Below are 23,075 nucleotides of genomic sequence, written 5' to 3'. Positions count from 1 at the left end.
TGGAGATCCGGTCTTATTCCATATAAAAATTTAGCACGTGTACTAAACAATCATTTAAATAATTCTAGAAATATTTATGTAAAAGGATTAACAAAGAAACAATGGTTACAAAAAATTTTACCTGAAAAGTAAGTATTTTTATTTATTTATGTTTTTGTTAGAAATTAAAATCATTATTAATTAAAAATTTTTTCCTTTTTTAGAAAAATTTTAGAACTTGAAAGCGAGATGAGATGTCCTCCAATGAGTGCATTACCTTACCCATTAGAAACAATATGTACATATCATTATAATAAACCAGCTAACTTTGTATGTGTCGTTACAAATGCACAAAGATTGTTTTCATGGATAAAAGCTAGACTGAAGCAATCTGAAATGGAAGGTATTGATGAAGTGGACAATATTACCTATAAAAATTCAATTCAATATTTCAATATAGCGATGTCAACTACTGAAAATAAAGATTATAGACAGACTGTATTATATTCAATGTATAGTTGAATGAACAATAAATTAATAATTAAACAAAAATTCTATAAGTTTTATTAATTAATATTCGAATAAAATAATAATCAAGGTTGAAAGGTTCCCGAAATCTAATGAAAATACTATAGCGCTTGCTTAGAGAAAGAGAAAGAGAGCAGCATATAGCTTACCAAGCTATATGCTACCCTCTCTCCAAGGGCCCAAATACCCTACTATTAAAGGAGAGCGAGAAAGAGAGAGAGAGAGAGAGAGAGAGAGAGAGAGAGAGAGAGAGAGAGAGAGAGAGAGAGAGAGAGAGAGAGAGAGAGAGAGAGAGAGAGAGAGAGAGAGAGAGAGAGCAGCATCTACACTATACAGCGTATGCGTCTAGCAAGCTAGAGACGCTATTCCCCTCTTCAAGGGCTACACGCTCCTAGCAAGCAGCTAGAGACGCTACCCCCCTCTCCAAGGGCTATACGGGGTACGCTGCTAGCAAGCAGCTAGAGATGCTACCCCCTCTCCTAGGACATGCATCTAGTCAGCATGTTTACCGTTGAAGGAGAGTGAGAGAGGAAGGGAGAGAGAGAGAGAAAGAGAGAGAGATATTTTTTTTAAATTTAAATCAATTTATTTAATTTTATTACATTAAATTTAATTAGATTACAAAAAATTTTTTAATTTTCAATTATTTTTCCTACCGCATGGTTTGGTAGGTCGTGTTGGTTTCCTGCTAAAACAGGAAAATACACTAGGGTCCTCGATTATTTTGATACATTTTACCTTAGATACCACTTTCTGCTTGCTCGTGGTAGGTAAAATTATACTGTTGCTGCTGCTGCTGCTGCTGCTGCTACTGCTGGTAGCGATGACTGCCGGTGGAAGGGCATTTTCAATGCTACTCATGGGACATCTCGATGGTTCATTTCGATCCACAGCATCAGTAGCAACATTCATCTAAAAAATAATATTTATTTTAAAAAAATTTAGTTATTAAATAAAAAAATGTATTTATCTATAATAAATAATCTTACCTTCAGAAATTTCTTCTTTGGCGGAAGAGATGTAAACGCTGCTAACGGAACAGCGTTTAGACATCTTTTCTTGGCTGCTTTTACGGCCATCGTTTCGTTCGCAGCCCTCGCAGCCTTTTCGGCTGCAGACTGTGCAGCCCTCGCCGTCTTCTCAGCCGCAGCTTTAGCAGCTCTTTCAGCCCTTTCAGCTGCATACTTTGCAGCCTTTGCTGTTCTTTCAGCCGCGGCCCTTTCGAGCTCAGCGGCCCTCTCGCTTGCGGCCCTTTCAGTTGCAGCTTTTTCGGCTGCAGCTTTTTCGGCTGCAGCTTTTTCGGCTGCAGCTTTGTCGGCTGCAGCTTTTTCGGCTGCAGCTTTTTCGGCTGCAGCTCTTTCGGCTGCAGCTCTTTCGGCCGCAGCTCTTTCAGCCACAGCTCTCTCGACTGCAGCCCTTTCTATTCTCTGAACATCGCTCTGTAACTAAGAAAACAATATATATATATATATATATATACTTATTTAAAAATACTTATTTAAATATAATTATTTATATACATACCTTTATGACTACTGTTAATATCTGTTGAATATGTCGCCTATGCGACGGCTCCGGCACAATTATATTTAGCTGAAAAGCAAAAATAAAAAGATTAAAAATAAATATATTTAATATTATATAAAAAATACTTACCACTCTTAAAATGGCAATAATTAAGCAATAAAATATGCTAGTTGGTAAACTAGCTAGCAGCATCGGAGGAGTCTGAAAAAATAAAAAATTTATTATAAAAACTGTCTTAAATAATTAATAGAATATATAGATAAAAAATACTTACATTAACCATGAAAATAATCATGGCATTTATTGTACTTATTATTTGTACACTATCCATTTTAATTTTTTATAAAAAGCAAAGAATAGTTACTAAAAATATTAAATGCTTCGTCGATGTATACTTCTTGAGCACTACCGAACGATTGACTCCGGAAAAGATTTTCGGAAAAATCAGGATGATTCCTACTCTCCAAAAGAAACTCTAGTCAAATTGATAAAAATCTTTAAAGGAAGAAGAACATTGATTTCGCTTTAGACGCTCAGCATGTTGGAGGATGTTAACGCAACTAAACAAGGCTTACTCAAAAACCTTATCTCTAAGGCAAAAAAGCAGTAAAATGACTAACAGACAATTCATCATTAAGATTACTCTATCTCCAATCACCTGCTGCTTACATACTTTCGAACGCATCTTCATTGAAAAAGGAACATCGAATGCGTTTTAACCCTCAGCATGAGGTAAAGCGTTATTGGAGAAAGTGCAAGCTGGTGTGGGTGGTCGAAAGTTTCCTAAATTATATGTGTGGCCCTGAAAAAGGATAGTGCACGCTGCTAGAACGCATCTTCATTTAATAAAGGAACATCGGTTATGCTTTAGACTCTTAGCAACGACTTCTACAGCAACCTACCTTAACAACCTCTGTAGGTGGGTGGGAGAGTGGGTGAAGTCAAAGGTACATCAAATGCCTTTTAGACACACAGCATGGGGTCTCACTCTGTCGAAGGGGCCCCATAGCGCCCTACTATCGAAGGAGAGCGAGAGAGAGAGGGATAGAGAGAGAGAGAGAGTGAAAACAGCATCCTCACTATACGGCGTACGCGCCTAGCAAGCTAGAGACGCTACCCCCTCTCCGAGGGTCCTTCACTCAGCCAGCATAAGCATATAGTTTACCAAACACCCTACCGACTTCTACAGCATCCTACCTTAACAACCTCTGTGGGTGGGTGGGCGGGTGGGTGAAGCGTCCTACTATCGAAAGAGAGCGAGAGAGAGGGATAGAGAGAGAGAGAGAGAGAGAGTGAAAACAGCATCCTCACTATATGGCGTACGCGTCTAGCAAGCTAGAGACGCTACCCCCTCTCCGAGGGTCCTTCACTCAGCCAGCATAAGCATATAGTTTACCAAACACCCTACCGACTTCTACAGCATCCTACCTTAACAACCTCTGTGGGTGGGTTGGTGGGTGGGTGGGTTGATGGGTCGGTGGGTGAAGCGTCCTACTATCGAAGGTGGGGGGGGGGGGAGACTGGCCCCCTCGAAGGGCCCACTGGCACGCCGGAGGTGTCGAACGAACATCAAATGCAACACTCGGCATGGGGTCTCACCTTATCGCGATTAAAAGGTGTCACTACCTTCACACCTTCATCGGGCGGCTCCTTTCTGTCCCAGAACATACACGTATCCTTATACATTGGCGGCGCGCGCGAGGTGTCAAACCAACATCAAATGCCCCTTAACACTCAGCATGGGGCCCACTGGCACGCGGAAGGTGTCAAAGGTACATCAAATCCCTTTTAGGCACTCACCATGGGGTCTGACCATAAATCAAAAGGTGTCACTACCTTCACACCTTCATCGGGCGGCTCCTTTGTGTCCCAGAACATACACGTATCCTTATACATTGGCGGCATCCTTTGTCGGCTCCTTTGTGTCCCAGAACATACATTGCTTATCTACTTATCGCTAGGTATTTTGCAATATACTTTTCATTTCTCTAATTTACATAATAGTCATAGGTTAATTTTCATTTTCGTAGCATCCTCATCATCGAATTTCCGTTCGAATTAGTATTTGTATTTATATCTTAGTTCACTAGCTCTCATATGGTCTGTCTCGCTTAATCTTGTTTAGGTTGTCTCGCTCGCTCTTGTTTAGTCTATCTCGTTCGCTGCCGCTCAGTCTATCTCGTTCGCTTCTGCTCAATATGTCTTGCTCGCTTCCGCTCAGTCTGTATCGGCACCTCAAAATGACCACCTTCGCTCCCGCGCGTGAACCTCGTGCATCGCTACAGGTTTCTTAAGCGCCTCCTGGAGTGCTCTCTCTCATTTGTGTGTTGCGTGTATACATCCGGATATTCGCGAGTGGTCAGCAACAGCATGTGTGATGCTCAGAGTGTTGTCGATGGTGCGTAGCAACCTGGCACAGCTAATCGCCGGCTGCCGCTTCATCTACAATTTCCTGGTTACCCCAGGTGTATGATAGTTTCTCCAGAGTGTCTGTGATCGTGTCTGAGTGTGTAACGTCCCCGTCGATTTCGCTCGTGTGTATTTTTGTTGCATTTTTCCGTCGGTTTTTCCGTGTGCTTTCTTTCAGCCGGCAACACGTAGTCGGGAGTGTGTGTGTGTACGTGCGTTCTCTTTTTTTTTCTTGTGCGCTCCATTTTTCTCTTATCCGTTAGATCGTGCTGTTTTACATGTTGCATCGTTTTCCCGGGCGTGGGTGGGCAAATTTGAAAATAAAGTAGGGGTCTATTAGAGCGCGAGTAGGTAAATTTTATTCGGCTGGCTACGGGGCGGCAAGGGATGGAGATGGCTTCTCTGAGGTGTTGCAAGTAGTACAACATTCTCAGGCAAAGCTTTGTAATGCATCACATTACGCGGTGATGAATCTAATGTCGTAAAAGATATTATCGAAAATAAACGGTATGTATTAAAGATGATATGTGCGAATTCTTATACATGCTCATCACGAAGATAAGAATAGCACTTAACAATTTTTAAATATAACATAGAAACATTAAAAATTATATTTTTTCCCACCATTCTTTGACTTTAGAAAAGTACTAAAGTAGCTAAAATAAATATGAATATTACTAAAGAAAATCTTTTTAGTTTTTTTAAGATGAAAATCTATTGCGTAATTAATATTACATGAAAGATACATTTTTTGTATTTGAGTATCTTCTAATTTCAAGTTTATTTTTGTTAATGGAAATAAAAGCATGATTAATTTGAATATTAGGCACAAAAGGAGGATTAGGGAATCGTCGCTTGAGCCTTTGTAAGATATTTTTATGATCTGCTTTGGTGTAATAAAAAAAACTGTACATTTTAAAACCTTGATTTTGCCTAAGTAAATAGTGAGAGTGAATTTCGTAAAAATGGCGTCATTCGGAGAAGTATGTAAGCTAAAACGTGTCACTGAAGATTTTAGACATGCTCCAAGACCATCACAGATACATTTACCATACGAAATAGAGTGCTGTAGTGCCATTCAGTATTAATATTAAAATTGAGTTTCTGATTCATCACATAGTTTATTTAAGTTACATTCCTAAAATGCTGTTTAGCGCCATCGGATGAATAATAAATTTTTTTTACTTTTGGACAGAACTCTTTCATAACTAGTGTGACTTTTCTTGCATAAAATAAACTGCTGCTGGATCATGCTTTGTGCAATTTGACAGTAATATAATGCTGATGTCTTACTTTATTTCAAAAATGACAGAAAATACTGTATATTGATTATTGTTATAATGAAAAGCCTGTGTTGCATTCTGTACAATTTCAGTGTAGTTTTCTGCATAGTTACAGCAGAGCAACATATGATCTTTATGTAAATTCCCTTTATTTTGTTAAACAAGAATCCAGATTGAGCCTTTACTATAAATGATAAGGTATAAACAATTTTAAATGATTGTACAATTCTTCAACAAAATTTTTTGTGGAAAGACATTTTTGTACGAAAGTGCAACAATCTTAGATTACTATGAACTGAATATTACCTGCTCTATTTATTTTCTTTCAACAATTCAAAAATAAGATCAGAAAATTCTTCCATTCTAGAACATCTCGAGCTATTCATCAAAAAACAATCAGATTTATTCTGTTTACATGAAATGAAATTTATGCAATATTTATAATCATTTAATTCAGTTTTAGAACCTTTGGTTATTATCTTCAAGTTTTTTTCACATTTTGATGTATCGTGCAAACACAGACGCTATGTGTTCCTGCACTGCCAGCAGTAACACACCATTTAGAGCGTAGCTCAACAAATTCGAATAAACCAATAGTATACTATGAATACTTTTCCTAAACTTTCTGTATAAAATTTTAATATCATAAAGAAGTAAATACCTTTCTTTAATAACTTTTTGACCATCAATTTTTATACTAAAAGTATCTTTGTTATTAGGTAATATCCGACTATTATGTTCCGTTCCATAGAATCCAATTACTTTTGAGACTACGTCTTCATTCAAATTCTTATTTTTTTAAAAGGAGGAGTAGTTAATACACTATCTGATTTTTTGAAATTCCTGGATTGAAGAGCCAATCTACAAGAACAATCAAATTCTTCGACGATTTCACGAACGCTCCAACAGTATGGGGCAGTTGTAACTATAGTTTTTCTTATAGGACTATTGTCAAGTAAATTTTTAAATTTATCTTTCAATCTAGCTAGAAGTTCATTTATAGCTTCTACTATAGATTGACAAACATTTTTGGCAGGCGATTTATGTTGAATTTCAGAATCAGTAACACTACTATTGAAAGAATCGTTTTCTGGCACCTTTTCCAAGTAATCTGAATCAGTAGAATTATATTGATGAGACTTATTTTTCATTAATTCGTATGATTATCTTTTACAATTTGGGCATTATTTCAACTTTAGATGTAAGTTTTAGAAAAACTTTCAATATACTTTTAGATATGTTTGTTAAGGCGCTGGCGCAGGGAGATGAGGCGGTAATCCCGTCGGGAATGAAGTGACACAGACACAAGACCCTTTCACTTGAACACTTTATTGGCCACCACTTGGGGTGACAGAACAGGCAGAAATTACAAGGTCGCGTCAAAGATAGTTCTGGCGGTGGAGAACGCAGGTCGATGCTGGCCGAAGGCTCAAGGCAAAACTGAGCTTGGAAGCGGCGGTGGCGTCATCTGGAGGGGGGGGCTCCAGTCTTGCCCCCACTTCAGGGCCCGCGTCGTTGTCCCCTCGTCGGGGGATAGAGGAAGGGGGAAGCTTGGGCTCGAGCCGCGCGAGGCCGGGCAACTCGACCAAACAATGTTCCTTAAGTTGATACCAATATTATTGTCTAATTTTAACGGATTAATATACCTTTTTAATGCAATGTTTGCATATCTTTTCTATGGACACTTTAATTTTCCATGTTAAAGATATGGACTGTACTTAAGTAGATACGAATATTATAAGAGCATGTAATATATCAGAAAAACGACTATCCTAAATAGGACCGTCATAACTGCCAATAGCGTGATCCGATGATATCGATGAGTGATTCGCTAACTATCCTGAAAAAGACTGTCAAAAATTTACCAACGATAGTTCACACACTTCTAATAAATCCTCAATAACTATTTTAAAAAAAGGCTACTACTGAGGAGATGTCGATGTTATAAGAGCACATAACATGTCAGAGAAACGACTATTCTAAAAGAACCGTCGTAACTGAAAATAAATATCATGGAAAAAAGATTAAAAATGTTTTAGATCTATACGATATATGCAGACGTATTTTCAAACCTTGTCAATTTTTTATTCAAAAACAACACATCCAATTAAAAAAATTAACAAGAATAGTTCATAGTTGTGTTTTTACGTAAAATATCACAGTATTTTTTGTTTTAAAAAATATTATAATTTTAGAAATATCTTCCGCTATATTGGCTCCGCCATCTTGAATTTTGAACATCTAACCGTGGATTCCCGTTCAGCGATGGTCGAGGCCCTGTAAAGTGAAGTCGATATTTTTATCCTATAGTTATAATTTCCTATATTATGGAGATGGACTTTGTTTTATTCGATTTCTCTTAAATATAAAAAATGGATGAATACGAAAGATAAAGAACAGAATTTTTAATTTTGAATTCGTAGATTATAGCGATTTTACTAGTTTTTTAAGGATAGAAGAAAATCTGATTAGATGGCTAAATTTAAAAAATAGAATCATATTGAGAACGTCAACATTCATTCCATAGCATATGTAGCACTTCAAATATGGGGATAAATTTTTTGTATGTATTATTTTAATTGATATTTTTTAGACGCCATTTTGAAGGCGCCATGCTGAATTTCGCTTAAATGCATTTGACATTGAAAAGAGTTATTACAAGTTTCAGAATGAGCCATCAAAGTTTTAATCGGTTGCATACATTTTTGGTTGGAGAAGTGATCTAATTTACGTGGAATGTCCCATATATTTATAGGTACACACACACACACATACATACACACACACACACACACACACATATATACACACACACTCACACACACACATATACAGAAGTAAACACTGTTTATCCATACGTATTCAACGTTACCACGTAACGCAACATCCGAGCCGGAGTGTGCGCGATTAAGATGATGTTAATCTTCTACTCTCAACGGTCTGGAAAACAAAGTTCTAGAAAATGTATAAACATCGCAATATCGACACTTGTCTTTCTATGAGAACCCGAGGAAATTTGAGTCGCTCAGCAATAGCCACAATGCTTTACTGCCGTCAAAACGTCTGTGAAGCGTGTGAGAATACGATTACCCACATTGGATCGTCACATTTTACATTTGACAAAAAGCTTAGAACTTAACACTATCATATCTATAATACTCTAAATATAATGTATATTTTTGAACATATTTAGACGTTTTGATAAATAGATGATAATGATTACGCAGGCACAAATAAATAAATAGGTGGTCTGTATACAAAACGATATACATATATTCCCATGTATTTTGCCACGTTGAATCCGAATCCACAGCTAGTTAGATTACACCACGTCAAGATCAATGGCATTTGAAGGTCAAACTCAGGGCAAAGTAGCTTTAAAAAAATATAATTAGTGTTTCTATGATTTTGAGAATTACTGAATCTGAATCTAGAGTCTGTTTGATTTTAACATATCTGAATCAAGGTCATTTCCAAAGTGAAATGTGTATATTGTGCCAAAAGTTAAATTTTAACTATAGATTCTGAAAGTACGGAAAAATTTTACGTACATTCAAGTATAATATTTTTCATTTTTTCTATTGCGGCATTGTAAGTTATTTCAAGAGCATTGGAGATTTTTTTTAATTCTTCAGTTGTGTTGGTCTTGATGAGGCTGGAAGATAAACCAGCGAAACATTGTCAATAATAAATTTGCGTGGAGATAATTTTTACTTATAGTATTTGGGTTTCACTTTCTTATTTCTTTGCTTTAGAATTTTGCAAGATTTTATATGATCGTAAGTAATAATATGGTTAATTATCCGTGATAATTTTTTAAAATAAATATTGTATGCACACTACTTACCAATAGGATCACTACTATCCGTTATGATAATATCATACTTCTTAGTTTGATTTTTTAAATACTCATAGCCATCACCAATAAAAAGATTAACTTTAGGATTAGATAATCCATTTGCCATAAATGGTAGATATTTTTTGGACACTTCTATTACTTTTTCATCAATTTCTATTTGATCAATTTCATTAATTCCTGGAAACTTTGAAACTTCTCTAGCTACACCTCCATCTCCCCCACCAACAATAAGTACCTTAAAATAAATTTATTAATTAAAGCAGATATACTAGTAAGGCCTTAACGTCAAATTTGTACGTGCAATATATCAGGCTTTTTGAGATCAGTACTCTCAGATCATAGGTGATGTGACATTATGCATCTGAAGATCAACATTCTTGGAATACCCCCCTCTGCAATTTAAAATAAGATTCATGTCATTATATATGGCCGATTCCATCTCAGATAATAGAGAGCTTCGTATGCAACTATATGCGAACCACACCAAACAATTTTTTGAGAAACTGTATTGAAAATATAGCAACACGTATTTTTTCTTTTTTTCCTCAGACGCATAGTTATATTAATTTTTAAATTTAGTTTTAAAAATATATAATTGCCAATGTAACTTGAGCTGCTGAATCTAAGGAAATCATTAATTTGTACTCAAAAATAATTTTTTTTAAAGAAATACATTTTTTTAATTTTGTTTAACGTCGCTCTATTTATGATCTATCAGTGCTAATCAGCGAAAAAGGCTTGCAATGTGTTTGGGAACAAATCACATGAAACTTTTTCCAATGGTGCTTGTATCAATCAGTAGGGACTGGGACTCGAACTCGGGCCTACCGGGTGCGAGTCCGTCGCTCTATCGACCAATCCATTGCAAGCCCCTTAGTAGTATAGCAATGTATGTACCAGCACACCTGCGGGGGGTCTGTAATCCTTTGGCCCCACCGGGCTTAACCCTTTGGCCCCACCGGGCTTAACCCTTTGACCCCCTCGCTTAACCCTTTCATGTTAATAATAATTATTAACAATATTCGTGGGGGGTCCCTGGTTTATCCCTTTGATTCCCTGGTCTAACCCTTCCATGTTAATTATTATTAATGTTAATAATTGTTTATAATTTTTGAGGAATGTTTCTAGGGCTCCTAGTTCCTAGGGACCCTATACCTAGTGATTTGAGTCTAATTAAATTTAATTTTTTTTTTTTTTAAAGTTATAAATATATATTATTGACAATTTACTTGCTACATTGAGAATCAAACGAATAGAAAATAGCGACGATTTTTTGAAAAAAATGAAGAGACAGACCGGAGAATCGAACCGGAGTCCTCTGGGTTGGCAGGCTAGCGTTCTACTACTAGAACCAATGCCACATGTACCTTAGAGGATGCATATTGTACACAATATACATATTAGCTACACACGCATACATTTGGTATAGGGCCTGAGCGTGCGGAGGAGGAGGGGAGCGCATGCTGTCTATAGTTCTGGCCTGATGGGGATGCGCTACTATAGTAGTAAACGTATGCTCTCTCTTTCTTTCTCTCTCTCTCCTTCGCTCTGACTCAGCGTGGACCACAGTCCGCGGAGGAGGAGGGGAGCGTATGCTGTTTATAGTTCTGGCCTGATGGGGATGCGCTACTATAGTAGTATTAAACGTATGTTCTCTCTAGCTCTGACTCAGCATGGACCACAGTGCGAGGAGGAGGGGAGCGCATGATCAGCTATGCTTGCTAACTACCCTATTATCTTAAGTTGATTATGTCTATCATAAATGTAGATAACAGCTGGTTTGAGAGTGATCAAGCTTCTCCACTACTTTCAGAAAGAGAGAGCATCTATGGTTACTACCTTCCCTCTTATCTTATGTTGCCTATGGCTATCGCAAATGAAGATCATAGACGGTTTAAGGATGGTCAAACAAACTCATTAGCGCGGACGCGTGACCATCTGCGTTTAATGTGTTTTTTTGCGGATGACCATAAAGTTACCGGGACGTCAAGATTTATAGAGTTTTTAGAAAGTGAAAAACTTTCTAGCCTACATGGGGAGTGAAAGGGTACACCAAGCGTCCTATCTCACTCAAAGAATGTCTACGTTTGTGTGTAGCGTTACATATATTGTAGAAAATTCGTACCTGATAATAGTGTGAGTGTTCAGTAGGATTTTCGTTGGTCAATCTTAAAGGAAACTTCGAGCTGTTCACAGTGAAGTGCTGATTATTTAAACATCAGTAAGTTTTTATATTTTTTATAAAGTTTATTAATAAAAAAGAAAAACAAAAACTATAGAAAATATTATCAAAGCGTGTGAGTTTTTAGAAACTGTAAGTATAATTTTAAATAATTTAAAAATAATTAAAATAACTTTTAGAATTTTTTTAATAATATTATTATTCAATTTCAGCTTACTATTGCTACCGTACAGAACGTAGCAAAAGAGCCATTACATCGGCTCTTAATTCTAATATTAATAACTGTAAGTATTTTTTTCTCATATATTTATTTATTTATTTATTTATTTATTATCATTTATTTTTCAGTTGCAACGATTTGTGGAGGAGAGCAGTCCTCAAGGACTGCAAATCCGAGAGATAAAAGCTACTGTTCAACAAGTAAGTATTATTATAAAATTATATCAATTTATATTTTTTATTAATATTTAATTGTCTTATCTCTTTTCAGTGGATCAAGGGATCTATGGCGGCCAGAATGATGGCGCATCAAGTCGCGTATCAAATTGACAAGATTATCAATGATCGCGTCAAGGCAAAGTTGGAGCAACATAAGCGTGCGGACGCTATGAGGAAGCAGCAAGAATCCGCTCGATTGGAGCGTAAACGGAAAGCCCACTTAGCTAAAGCGGAGCAAGACGAACTTGCTGCGAAAGTTAAGCGAAGGCTTTCCAGCAGATTGCTGCACCATCAACAACCGCCATGATGATTGAAGATAATGCACCAACTTCGAGGATGTCAACATCATCTGCGTCACTGACATTATCATCGTCATCAGCAACGTCGAGGTCACCATCACCAGCGACGTCAACAGCAACCTCATCTACAGCAACATCCGCAGGCTGTCAAAGAGGAGACGATAACCAAATCGATATACCACTTGATTTAACTGCTAATGTAAGTAATTACATTATAGAATTAATTAATAAATTTAAATTAAAAATAATAATTAAAAAATTTTTTTTTACAGAAAAAAATTCCGTTGGTGAAGGACATTGAGTGTGTTCGACAGAAAGTGATTTTGATTCCGGCTCAACCAACAGTGAGGAAGCCGACTCGCCCATCTAAGGTCGTCGGATAAAAAAAAATTAAATAATAATAATATTAAAAAGAAAAAAAAATTGTATTTTTAATTTTGTAAAATTTATAGAAAAAGTAATAAAATAAACTAAATTAAAAAATTAATAATGTTTTAATTTACTTAGGATCTACCAGTGCCCCCACCCCCATTCACCTACTCCACCCACCTACCTACCCTCACCCACTCACCCGCCAACATTCACCTACATAGGTTGGTAATTTAGGATGCTGTAGAATTTGGTAGGGTATTTAGTAAGCTATATGATGGTCTCTCTCATTCTCCTTCTATAGTAGGGAGGATAGTAAGCTTATACTGGCTAAGTTTGGGCTCTCAGAGAGGGGGTAGCGTCTCTAGCTTGCTAGGTGTGTACGCCGTTTAGTGTGGATGATTCTCTCTCTCTCTATGATTATAGGTAGTTTGTATTAAATTCTAGCAATATATATATATTTTATTTTCTTTTTATTGAAAAGCATCGTGTACATTGATGTCTTGTTAATTTTAAACTAATTTTTTAACATCACCACTAATTGGATTATATTGTACAATACGATCGTGTAATATTAAGCAGTAGGCTGCAGTATCTTCAGGAAAATCGGTCCGAGTTTCAAATTCTAGGCGAACATCGACTGAAGCGCTTTTTAATGTTTCATTTTGTTTGGAGCAGTCTATAACTATTAACGGCACTTTATTAATGAAATCCTTTTTTTTGAGTAACGGCTCGTTTTCTTTACCATAGTAAGCGTTTTGAAAATTAGTATACATATCGTAGAGAACAGCAAACTGATTTTGCTTGATATTTAAATTGAGATTTCTATACGGATAGCATTGTGAATTGAGGAATAGCTTCACATTACTAATATTACAATGATCAAAATTACTAGAATTAACACTTGCTGAACTTTTACGTTTAGTTTGAAAGGCTAAAATAACAAAGCGAGGCTTTTCCAATTGATTGGAAGTCTTAACACTCCAAACATGCTTTGATCTACGAGGTAATTTTGGATATTCATACAGTTCCCAAGTACGATAACTCATAGTAAATGCACCATCTCGTCCAATCTGATTGAGTAATTTGATTTTTTCTTTGTCTGCAACCATCACATATGGCATCAACCATTCAACCTTAGTTAAAGTAATTTTTGATTTTTCTGAAGCATCAGGATTCCTTACTGGAATACTTAAAATAGCATTCAAACCATCTTTTGATCTTGTGAGAATAAGCTCATGCTTGACATTGACTACAACTTTCCGATAATCTTCAGCAAAGCCAAGCAACATACTGAGAGGGATAGTCACATCAAAAAAACCTTGAGCGTTACATATTAAAACTTCATTGTTATCACCATTCCATCCGGCATTTTCAGCGATAGAGCTTTGACATGGATTGAGTGAAAGCCAATTTTTCATAAGGCTCGTTAAGCCTACATTTTTCACTTTATCAATTTCAATAGCATTTATTTCATATCGTATTTCCTAGAACAAATGACAGAGGGCGTTGTTGACTAATAAAGTGTTCTCCACTGGCGTAGTACCGTCCGGCTTGGTCAACCGACCACAAATATGAATCATACTGCGTGATGGAAGCAGAGATAAATCTTGATGTTGAATTGCTATATGGATTTCATCACTATCATTGAAATATGATAATGAATAAGGCTGATGCGTGTGAACTTCATAATGAACTATAGACTCATCGAAAGCGACACCTCAATGAATGACTAGAATTTTCTCCATATTGTTGTTGTTGTTTTGTACAGCACACTAATATGCACAATATTGTCTTCCACGATTTTCGACGACTTTCAGTGTCAAGCTTTTCAGGAATTGTCTGTTCTGAGGTGTGAGCGGTCTGATAGCTCGCTGTTGACTGGTTGTTGATTGACATTTTGTCTCTTAATATAGCCTCGCCCGGACTTTATATTGTAAATGATACCCATTACTAAGATATGGTCTTTATATGTACTCGCACTGTGATGACCTCTCTCGAAAGTTAACTAGGTTTCCGTCTTGATCAAATATACGAATTTGAAAATGATCAATGCTCCTCACAGCGACTGGAAGGTAAATGACTTGAGAGGGAACTTCTATAATCTTATATCCAGGTGGGACTGCTGGGAAAAATTCATGTATAGTATGTACTTTGCCATCGTTTATATAAGAGCCTGTAGTAATATTACACTCTACACGTAAAGCGTTGACTTTGAGAATAGTGACGGGTAAGTCAGAACTATTTTTTTCGTTTTCAACGAGCGCACGTCTAGTGAAGCCTAAAATTGATCCAATAGAATCTTCTGGTTCAAAATGTATTTTTTGACTGCACTGAATGACACTACGTAAAGTATTATTATTTGGTTTCAGGCTAAACGATATAACTTTAGATGCTAATGCTTCTTGGAGAAAGCTTTCAATATCTTCTATTTCGTAGCTACCAGTTGGTAAAGTGATAGCTTCTTGACCTTCAATGTAAAACTTATTATAACCAACGTCAATGTTTGATATTGAATTAAATGTTAATAGCTCAACTAGACCAAGAACGTATTTTTTGTTTGGTATCAATTCGATCGGTGGAAAATAATATGTTTCGAGTACGGATGATGTTCCTGAGAGATTCAATGTCAGTGTATTCTCCATGACAGATTCATGTCAAATGATAGTCATTCTTTGAATGAGTATTTTATATACTAGTCGTCTTTTCTATAGATTGTTTAAAAGAAATTTGAGACAAAGATGGCCGCAATTATATGTATTAAAATCTTGATATCTAATATAATTATACATGATTCTATTAAAAAAATTCTTGTTTTCACTCCTGATATTTGATGATTTTATTTTATTAAATTTCTGATCTTAGGAGTTATCCCTGTAAATAATTACACACCTTGTTTTTCTTGTAAACGTTTCGCAATTCAATTTATTACCACCTCAGTATACATCTGTTAAATATATAAATTGAATAATTTCAAATCAAATATAGTAATAAATTAAATATAAACCTACGTTTTTTTAATATGCTTTGTATTGCAATGTTGATTAAAATAAAAATTATATTCTCAAAATGTATTTAAAAAAGTTACCCATAATTCCTCGACGGAATCCGATCTTATTCTTCAATCACAGATCGTATAATATAAAAAAATTCTTATGTTTTCACTCCTGATATTTGATGATTTTATTTTATTAAATTTCTGATCTTAGGAGTTATCCCTGTAAATAATTACACACCTTGTTTTTCTTGTAAACGTTTCGCAATTCAATTTATTGCCACCTCAGTATACATCTGTTAAATATATAAATTGAATAATTTCAAATCAAATATAGTAATAAATTAAATATAAACCTACGTTTTTTTAATATGCTTTGTATTGCAATGTTGATTAAAATAAAAATTATATTCTCAAAATGTATTTAAAAAAGTTACCCATAATTCCTCGACGGAATCCGATCTTATTCTTCAATCATTCTTTCATATTCTTCAATCTGAGGTGGCAATAAATTGAATTGCGAAACGTTTACAAGAAAAACAAGGTGTGTAATTATTTACAGGGATAACTCCTAAGATCAGAAATTTAATAAAATAAAATGATTCTATTAACTTTGAAATAAAGCAATAGATCTATAGGTGGTTGTAGATTACGAAAACTATCAAAATACATAACCTCATCACCTTTCTTTTAATATACCACCCAATGAGTTCCTGGTCCACGTTTATCATCTAAATTTACAATAGCTGTCTCTTTATATCGTGGTCCATCAGCTAGCAGAGCATTACGCATGAAAACACCTCGAAAATTTGCAATTTTTAGTATTTTAGCATATTTTCTTATATCATGATCTGTCAGTGCTCGATTTGCTAAAGTTATTTCGAGCTTTTTTTTTTTAAACCTTTTCCACTTGAATATGGTTTCAGATGAAGACCATAACCTTTACGATATGGTTTCAAATAAAGTCCTTTACCAATAGCAATAGCTTCCATAGTTTTATTATGTTTATGAGCTTCTTTCAATTAATTTTGAGCGGCCTTAGCACTGTTAACGGCTTTTGCTATTGAAGCAGCTCCTCCAGCTAGAGCTCCAGTGGCGCTTAAAGCAGCAAATAATGGAATTAAAAAAGGAAGCGCTCCACCAACTTTACTGGGAATAGGTAAAATACGGGGTATATTTATTTTACTTCTACCGCCAGCCTTTTTCACAGCTTCTTTGACTCCTTTTATAGCCGAACGGATAACTACAAGAGCTCTATTGTTAGGCACACTACTTTTCGAGACCGTCTTAATAATTTTATTCAATGTAACTGACGGTTTTTTTATTTTTCTACATTTCTTTCGTACTTGGCGTTTTTTAAATCCTCTATCTCGTTTCTTACTACCTTTCTTCATAGCAACACCCAGACCAAGCTTACTTTTAACTTTCATAATGTTGGCTGCAGTGAAGGCAGCTGCTTTCTCACCAAAACTGCTATCTTTAGCTTGCACTCTTTCCCAAGCTTTGTTAGCTAGAATTTCGTCAGCTTTATTTCTTTACAAGCAACGTCTAGTGGATTTTAACCAGGATCTCCACGTGCCAATCGTTTGTTCAATTTTGTACCAGGACCACAATACTGATATCCAGGTAAGTGAGCTTCAATAGGCAAGTTATTTATAATCTTGTTCACTAGATCACCACCAGTCTTTCTTTTAGAGTACGTGATCATACTTCTTCGAAAGACAGCATGTTAATGAAATAAAAGATATATAAGCAGACTTTTTATACCTAACAAACTCTTTCATTGAGGTGTCGATGATGAGTAAACAACATGGATTTCAAATAACAACCTCTTAAGCTTCAAGTCATTAATTTCGATAGAGTGGTGGAGACGGAAAAACAAGAAAAAAGACATGGTGAACTATTGCCTAATAGTATCCGTGCCGTTTTCTGCGGAACTAGTAATTGTGGAAAAACTAATTGTTTATTAACATTAATCACTCATCCTAATGGTCTTAGATTTGTAAACGTATATGTCTACTCAAAATCCCTTAATCAGCCTAAATATACATTTTTGAAAGATTTATTAGAGCCTATTAATGATATAGAGTATCATGCTTTCAGTGAGCATGAGACAGTTGTTTCACCAGATAAAACACGACCTAATTCTATCATTATTTTTGACGATATAGCCACTGAGAAGCAAGATAACGTAAGAGCATTCTTCTGTATGGGTAGACATAAAAAAGTAGATAGTTTCTATCTCTGTCAATCGTACGCTCGCATTCCGAAGCATCTCATTCGAGATAATGTGAATTTACTTGTTTTGTTTCGACAAGATGGCGTGAATATTAAGCACATTTACAATGATCATGTTAACTTAGATATGTCTTTTGAGAAGTTTAAAGGAATTCGTTCAAAATGTTGGAGAGACGATAATCATGGGTTTTTGGTTATCGACAGAGACAGACCAATAAATCATGGACGATATAGAAAGGGATTTGATTCTTTTGCTATAAATATAGATGAGTGAGTGGATGAAGATTATTTAATTTCAGAAATTAGAAGAGTAAACATGGCTGACTTTGAAAAAGAAAAGAAGGTGCTCGATCAATTATCCATAGCTCGTGATGCCATAAGACGCAAGTATCAACTAATAGAACGCGGTAAAGCTGATTTAGAAAAGACATTGCATGAAACTTTTAAACCTATGGTTGATCCATTGAAGAAACTCGTAGAGGCAACTACTGACATAAGTAACGCTACTACTGCTGAACAGCCAACGAAATAGTAAAAGAAAATCGAGTTCGATAATGTTTTCAAGTCAGAAGTAGCAACTCACACTCCCTACAAATCTAGATATTTCAATAGTACTGCTAATGAATTAAATTGAAACTGCTATAAATTTGAACAAAAGTAGTTCAAATGTAACTACAGAACAGAGACAACAGCTATTGGATGATTCGATTGTAGGAAGCTATGTTCGACTATTGCATGAACCTCAGCAGAAAAGTAATTTAGACAAGACATTTGGTGTTCGCTTACATGAAAATACATATGTCATAGGCAATTCTCCAATTTCCTTCCAAAACGATAACGTGACTGTGAATGATAAAGCATACAGCAAGACGCTTGGTTTAATGGAACTTCTCTTTCGTAAAGAACCTGATTCTAAATTAATCAGTTCATTGGATATTGAAAATTATATAAAAATTCTTGAAATCATTAACGCTCATCGAATGAGATACGAAAGAAATGGAGAATATCGCAATAAGCGTGTAAATAAATTCAAAAAGTATATTGGCTTCAAATTTATCTTTGAGCAGTAGCACTAAGAAGCGAAAATCGACTATTGATGGAAGAGGTCTTTTTCCTAACTATAAAATAGCTAGAAAAGGAACGTTATTTGATTACGTATATTGGAATGATCCAAACGAGCTCGTTGATCGATTGAGATTGCTTATTGCCGAACAAACCGCCGGTAATTCTAGTCATGTTAATGAAATTCATTCAATTATTGAAGAATTACGTGAAGCTGGCTTGTGATGTTCGTATCACTTATAAATAAAAATAATTCGAACTCTCGTAATCTAGCTAATGAGTAAGAATTTGTTTCCGATGATTTTACTCTAATTGTCAAGAAAATAGATAAATGAAATAAATATAACAAATAAGTAAATCAAATATACATAAGTAATTGCAAAATATTGAGGAAAGTCAGACAATGCCCTAGTTTCTTATGGTGCGAATTGTCCCATAAGCAGAGCTAGAGTCTTTCTTGGATAGGACATAATTCGGCCCAAGTTTCTTATAGCGCGAAATGTTCTATAAGTCGAGCTCAAATTATAAGGAAAGGTTAGTCTTGCTTAGTAAATCACAATGAGAGAAAGAACTTAGGCGTTAATCCAAGTTTATTCAGACTCATGCGCTCACTTTGCAAGGCTAGAAGTGAATGAATCTAGCCTGTGCAAAGGTGGGTCTATTTATACACAGATTTTCCCGCTTATTATTGCAGGAGAGATTTCATCGAAAATTCGAGAGACATTCGCGAATTTTGAGAAATGATTTTTCTTCATTTACAAGTAAATAACCATTAATATTAAGTTTTTAACACATGTAAATTTTACAGAATTAGTTATTTGTTGATTTTATACAATATACAATTATCGCCAATAGTGTCGTCAAAAGTTATTAACTAATAAAGTTAATTAACGTGATATTACATTATTTACAATAGAAAATTATTAAAATTTCATATAACTTTATAGTTAATTAATTTTGGAAGTAGTTTCCAAAATTAATTATTTAAATTAATTAATAACATTTGAATTATGACTAATTTTTCATATTTGTAATGGTTTTCTTCTAATCTTAATATGCGATTATTAGATTTATTATCTAAGATTTCTAAATCGTAAAGTTATCATTATCAAGTATTAACTTAATATTTTCGTTCTATATATAGTTTATTGTTTAAATAAATTATTAATTGTTTATTTATTAATAACAGTTGTTATTTAGCTGTTATTAATGAAACCAATTCTTACTCATGTTCCATGCTTATTCATTTTACATATAAATTATTTATATTTTTCTAATATTTCATATGTTAATAAATAAATTAACTTTACATATTGATATTCATTATTAATTTATAATTGGATAAGATATTGTGAATCTGTATGTTAAAATCTATGTAATCGATACTTTGTTATATTCAAATTATCTATAGTTAACATATTTTTCTCAATATTATGGATCATTATATCTATGTCTATTATTTGTGACGTCACGCTATTTGTTTTGACTCGACTCTTATTTGTCTACAGTCGCGTAAACAGTGAGGTAGCGCCGCTTAATGTATTGTTTTGACTAACAGATAAATACGTTAGACTAGTTGCAGTCATTTAATAAACAGCTCATAAATAGGACCGTTACAGGCTATATATATTAAGAGAATCCTAAATATTACTCAGTAATAAAATGTGTGTTGATGTGTTTGGACGTATATTGAATAAAAAAAAGGAGGGTAATCGAGGTCCTCCCGGTATAGGGTATAATATCACTGAAGACGGACAATACGACGCGAATGACAAAAGAATTTGTTATATAGCCGATCCTCAGGAGAGTAACGATGCTGTAAACTTACGAACGTTGCGAAAAACTAGTGAAACTAACGTCGCTACGCTTACGACTACAATAAATAATCTTAAAAAATCTTTAAATATAATAAGAATACAATTACGATTGTATGGAGAAGCGATTCAATATTTACAAACAAATAACAATGATAATAATAAGGAGAAAGAAATAAGGATTACGCCATCTGACTTTTCATTCATTCAATTATAACAAATAGATTGAAATAATGAAACATCAAAGAGTGGTGGATGAGTTACATAAACCAGCACGTCGAAACTATCCCCATAGAAAAGTTGATGTACGCGGAATAGATGAGACATGGCAAGCTGATCTTGTAGAGATGCAAGGCAACTCGAGAGAGAACAATGGCTTTCGATATCTATTAACTGTCATTGATATATTTTCAAAGTACGTTTGGGCAGTTCCTGTGAAACAGAAAACTGGTGTAGATGTCGCTTATGCAATGAAGTCTATATTAAAAAAAGGACGTACTCCTAGAAATCTACATGTGGATTATGGCAAAGAATTCTACAATTCAAATTTTCAAAGACTAATGACAAAGTATAAAATAAATCTATATTCAAACTATAGCAATCTTAAGGCAACTATTTGTGAACGTTTCAATCGCACGCTAAAAAATGTCATGTGGAAAAAATTCAGTCTTCAAGGAAATTACAAATGGATCAACATTCTAGCTGATTTATTGAAATCTTACAATAATCGAAAACATCGTACGATAGATATGAAGCCTAAGGACGTAACTAAAGAGAATGAAATGCAGGTGTTGAGATGTTTCTCTTACGACCGACGTCTTTTCGTTAAGAGCCCTAAATTTCAAGTAGGCGATAAAGTACGTGTGAGCAAGTCTAAACACGTTTTCGAAAAAGGATACACTCCTAACTGGTCTACTGAGATTTTTACTATTCAACGAGTTGCGAAGACAAAGCCTATCACTTATCATTTAAGAGATTATAAAGGCAATCCAATTGTTGGAGGTTTTTACGAGCAAGAACTACAGAAAGCAATGTATCCTGATGTATATCTCATTGAAAAAGTTTTAAGGGAACGTGGTAATCAAGTATACGTTAAATGGTTGGGATTCGATAATTCGCACAATTCATGGATAGATAAGACTTTATACGTATGAAAGAATAAAGACGTTTATGTAAAGTAACTTTTATTCAAATAAATATCATAATAATAATAAATAATTTTTGTTTTATTTTAATGATAAGAGTCCCAACCTTCGCTCTCACCTGTGAGGTACTTCCATTTGAGCATCATCACTTGTGAGTCCATTAGAACAAGTCGAAACCTGCTTTAGTAGAAATACCTGTGACTCATTTACCTCTCCACAATATATTTTATAATAAATTATTGAAATGAAGATACATTGTTGTTACATTAAATAATAAATTGTAATCTACCAGCGCTATGATATTCAATCTGTAAACAATATTTTCGTACATGATCTGAAAGTAATATATAAAGTTCATAATGTTTCATGATGGCTCTTGAAATTCGATCTGGTAAAATAAGTTGGAATTCACAATCGAGCTCGAGAATGATTGGATTGTTATCTTCTTCCTTAAAGTTTGTTACTAAATAACAATGATTTTCTTCAAGTTCATAATGATTTTTCTCCGGTAGTGGATCAAAGGGCTTCATAGCTATTTTATTTAACATTTCTAAGTCCATCTTGCTATCGAAGACTTGAGAATAGTGGAGAAGGAACGGGATACTACTGGTAATGATTCTTCTAACAGACTGACGTTTTCCGAGCTCTTCTCTCTCTCTTAAGACCTTTACCCCACTACTACGCTTTTTTCTAGCAGGCACGACCGCCTCCCTCCACTTGCTACTTCTTCCACCTCCACTTGCTGCTTCTTCCATCTTCACTTAGATTTTTAGTTTGTTAAATGTATATACTATACAATGATTTTTTAGTATAGGTTCAAGAATATGATTCATCATTATTATACGTTTTTTAAATAGTGCTCGCGATATTATACTACTTAGTTGCATAATACGACGTTGGAAGCGTTCTCAATCTCGCGCAAGCTGCTCCCACACTCCTTTCCTCGAG

The 23,075-nt window shown here is 34.9% G+C and overlaps 1 protein-coding gene across 4 annotated transcripts in view; it reads right to left on the bottom strand.

The window, feature by feature from the left end:
- LOC131672115 (spermidine synthase) overlaps positions 1-23,075 on the bottom strand; it is a 604,553-nt gene that overhangs the window by 271,092 nt on the left and 310,386 nt on the right. For all 4 annotated transcript variants that reach the window (XM_058949100.1, XM_058949119.1, XM_058949110.1 and 1 more), the window contains one exon: positions 9,574-9,820. In XM_058949100.1, the coding sequence (XP_058805083.1) occupies positions 9,574-9,820 (247 nt within the window). The remainder of the gene's footprint in view (positions 1-9,573; positions 9,821-23,075) is intronic.

Source organism: Phymastichus coffea, unplaced genomic scaffold (genome assembly GCF_024137745.1).
Source record: "Phymastichus coffea isolate CEN01 unplaced genomic scaffold, Cenicafe_Pcof_1.1 PCOF00011, whole genome shotgun sequence".
Classification (NCBI taxonomy): Eukaryota; Metazoa; Arthropoda; class Insecta; order Hymenoptera; family Eulophidae; genus Phymastichus; species Phymastichus coffea.
Note: the sequence above shows the minus strand (reverse complement) of the source record. Positions and strands in the feature narration are given on the sequence as shown.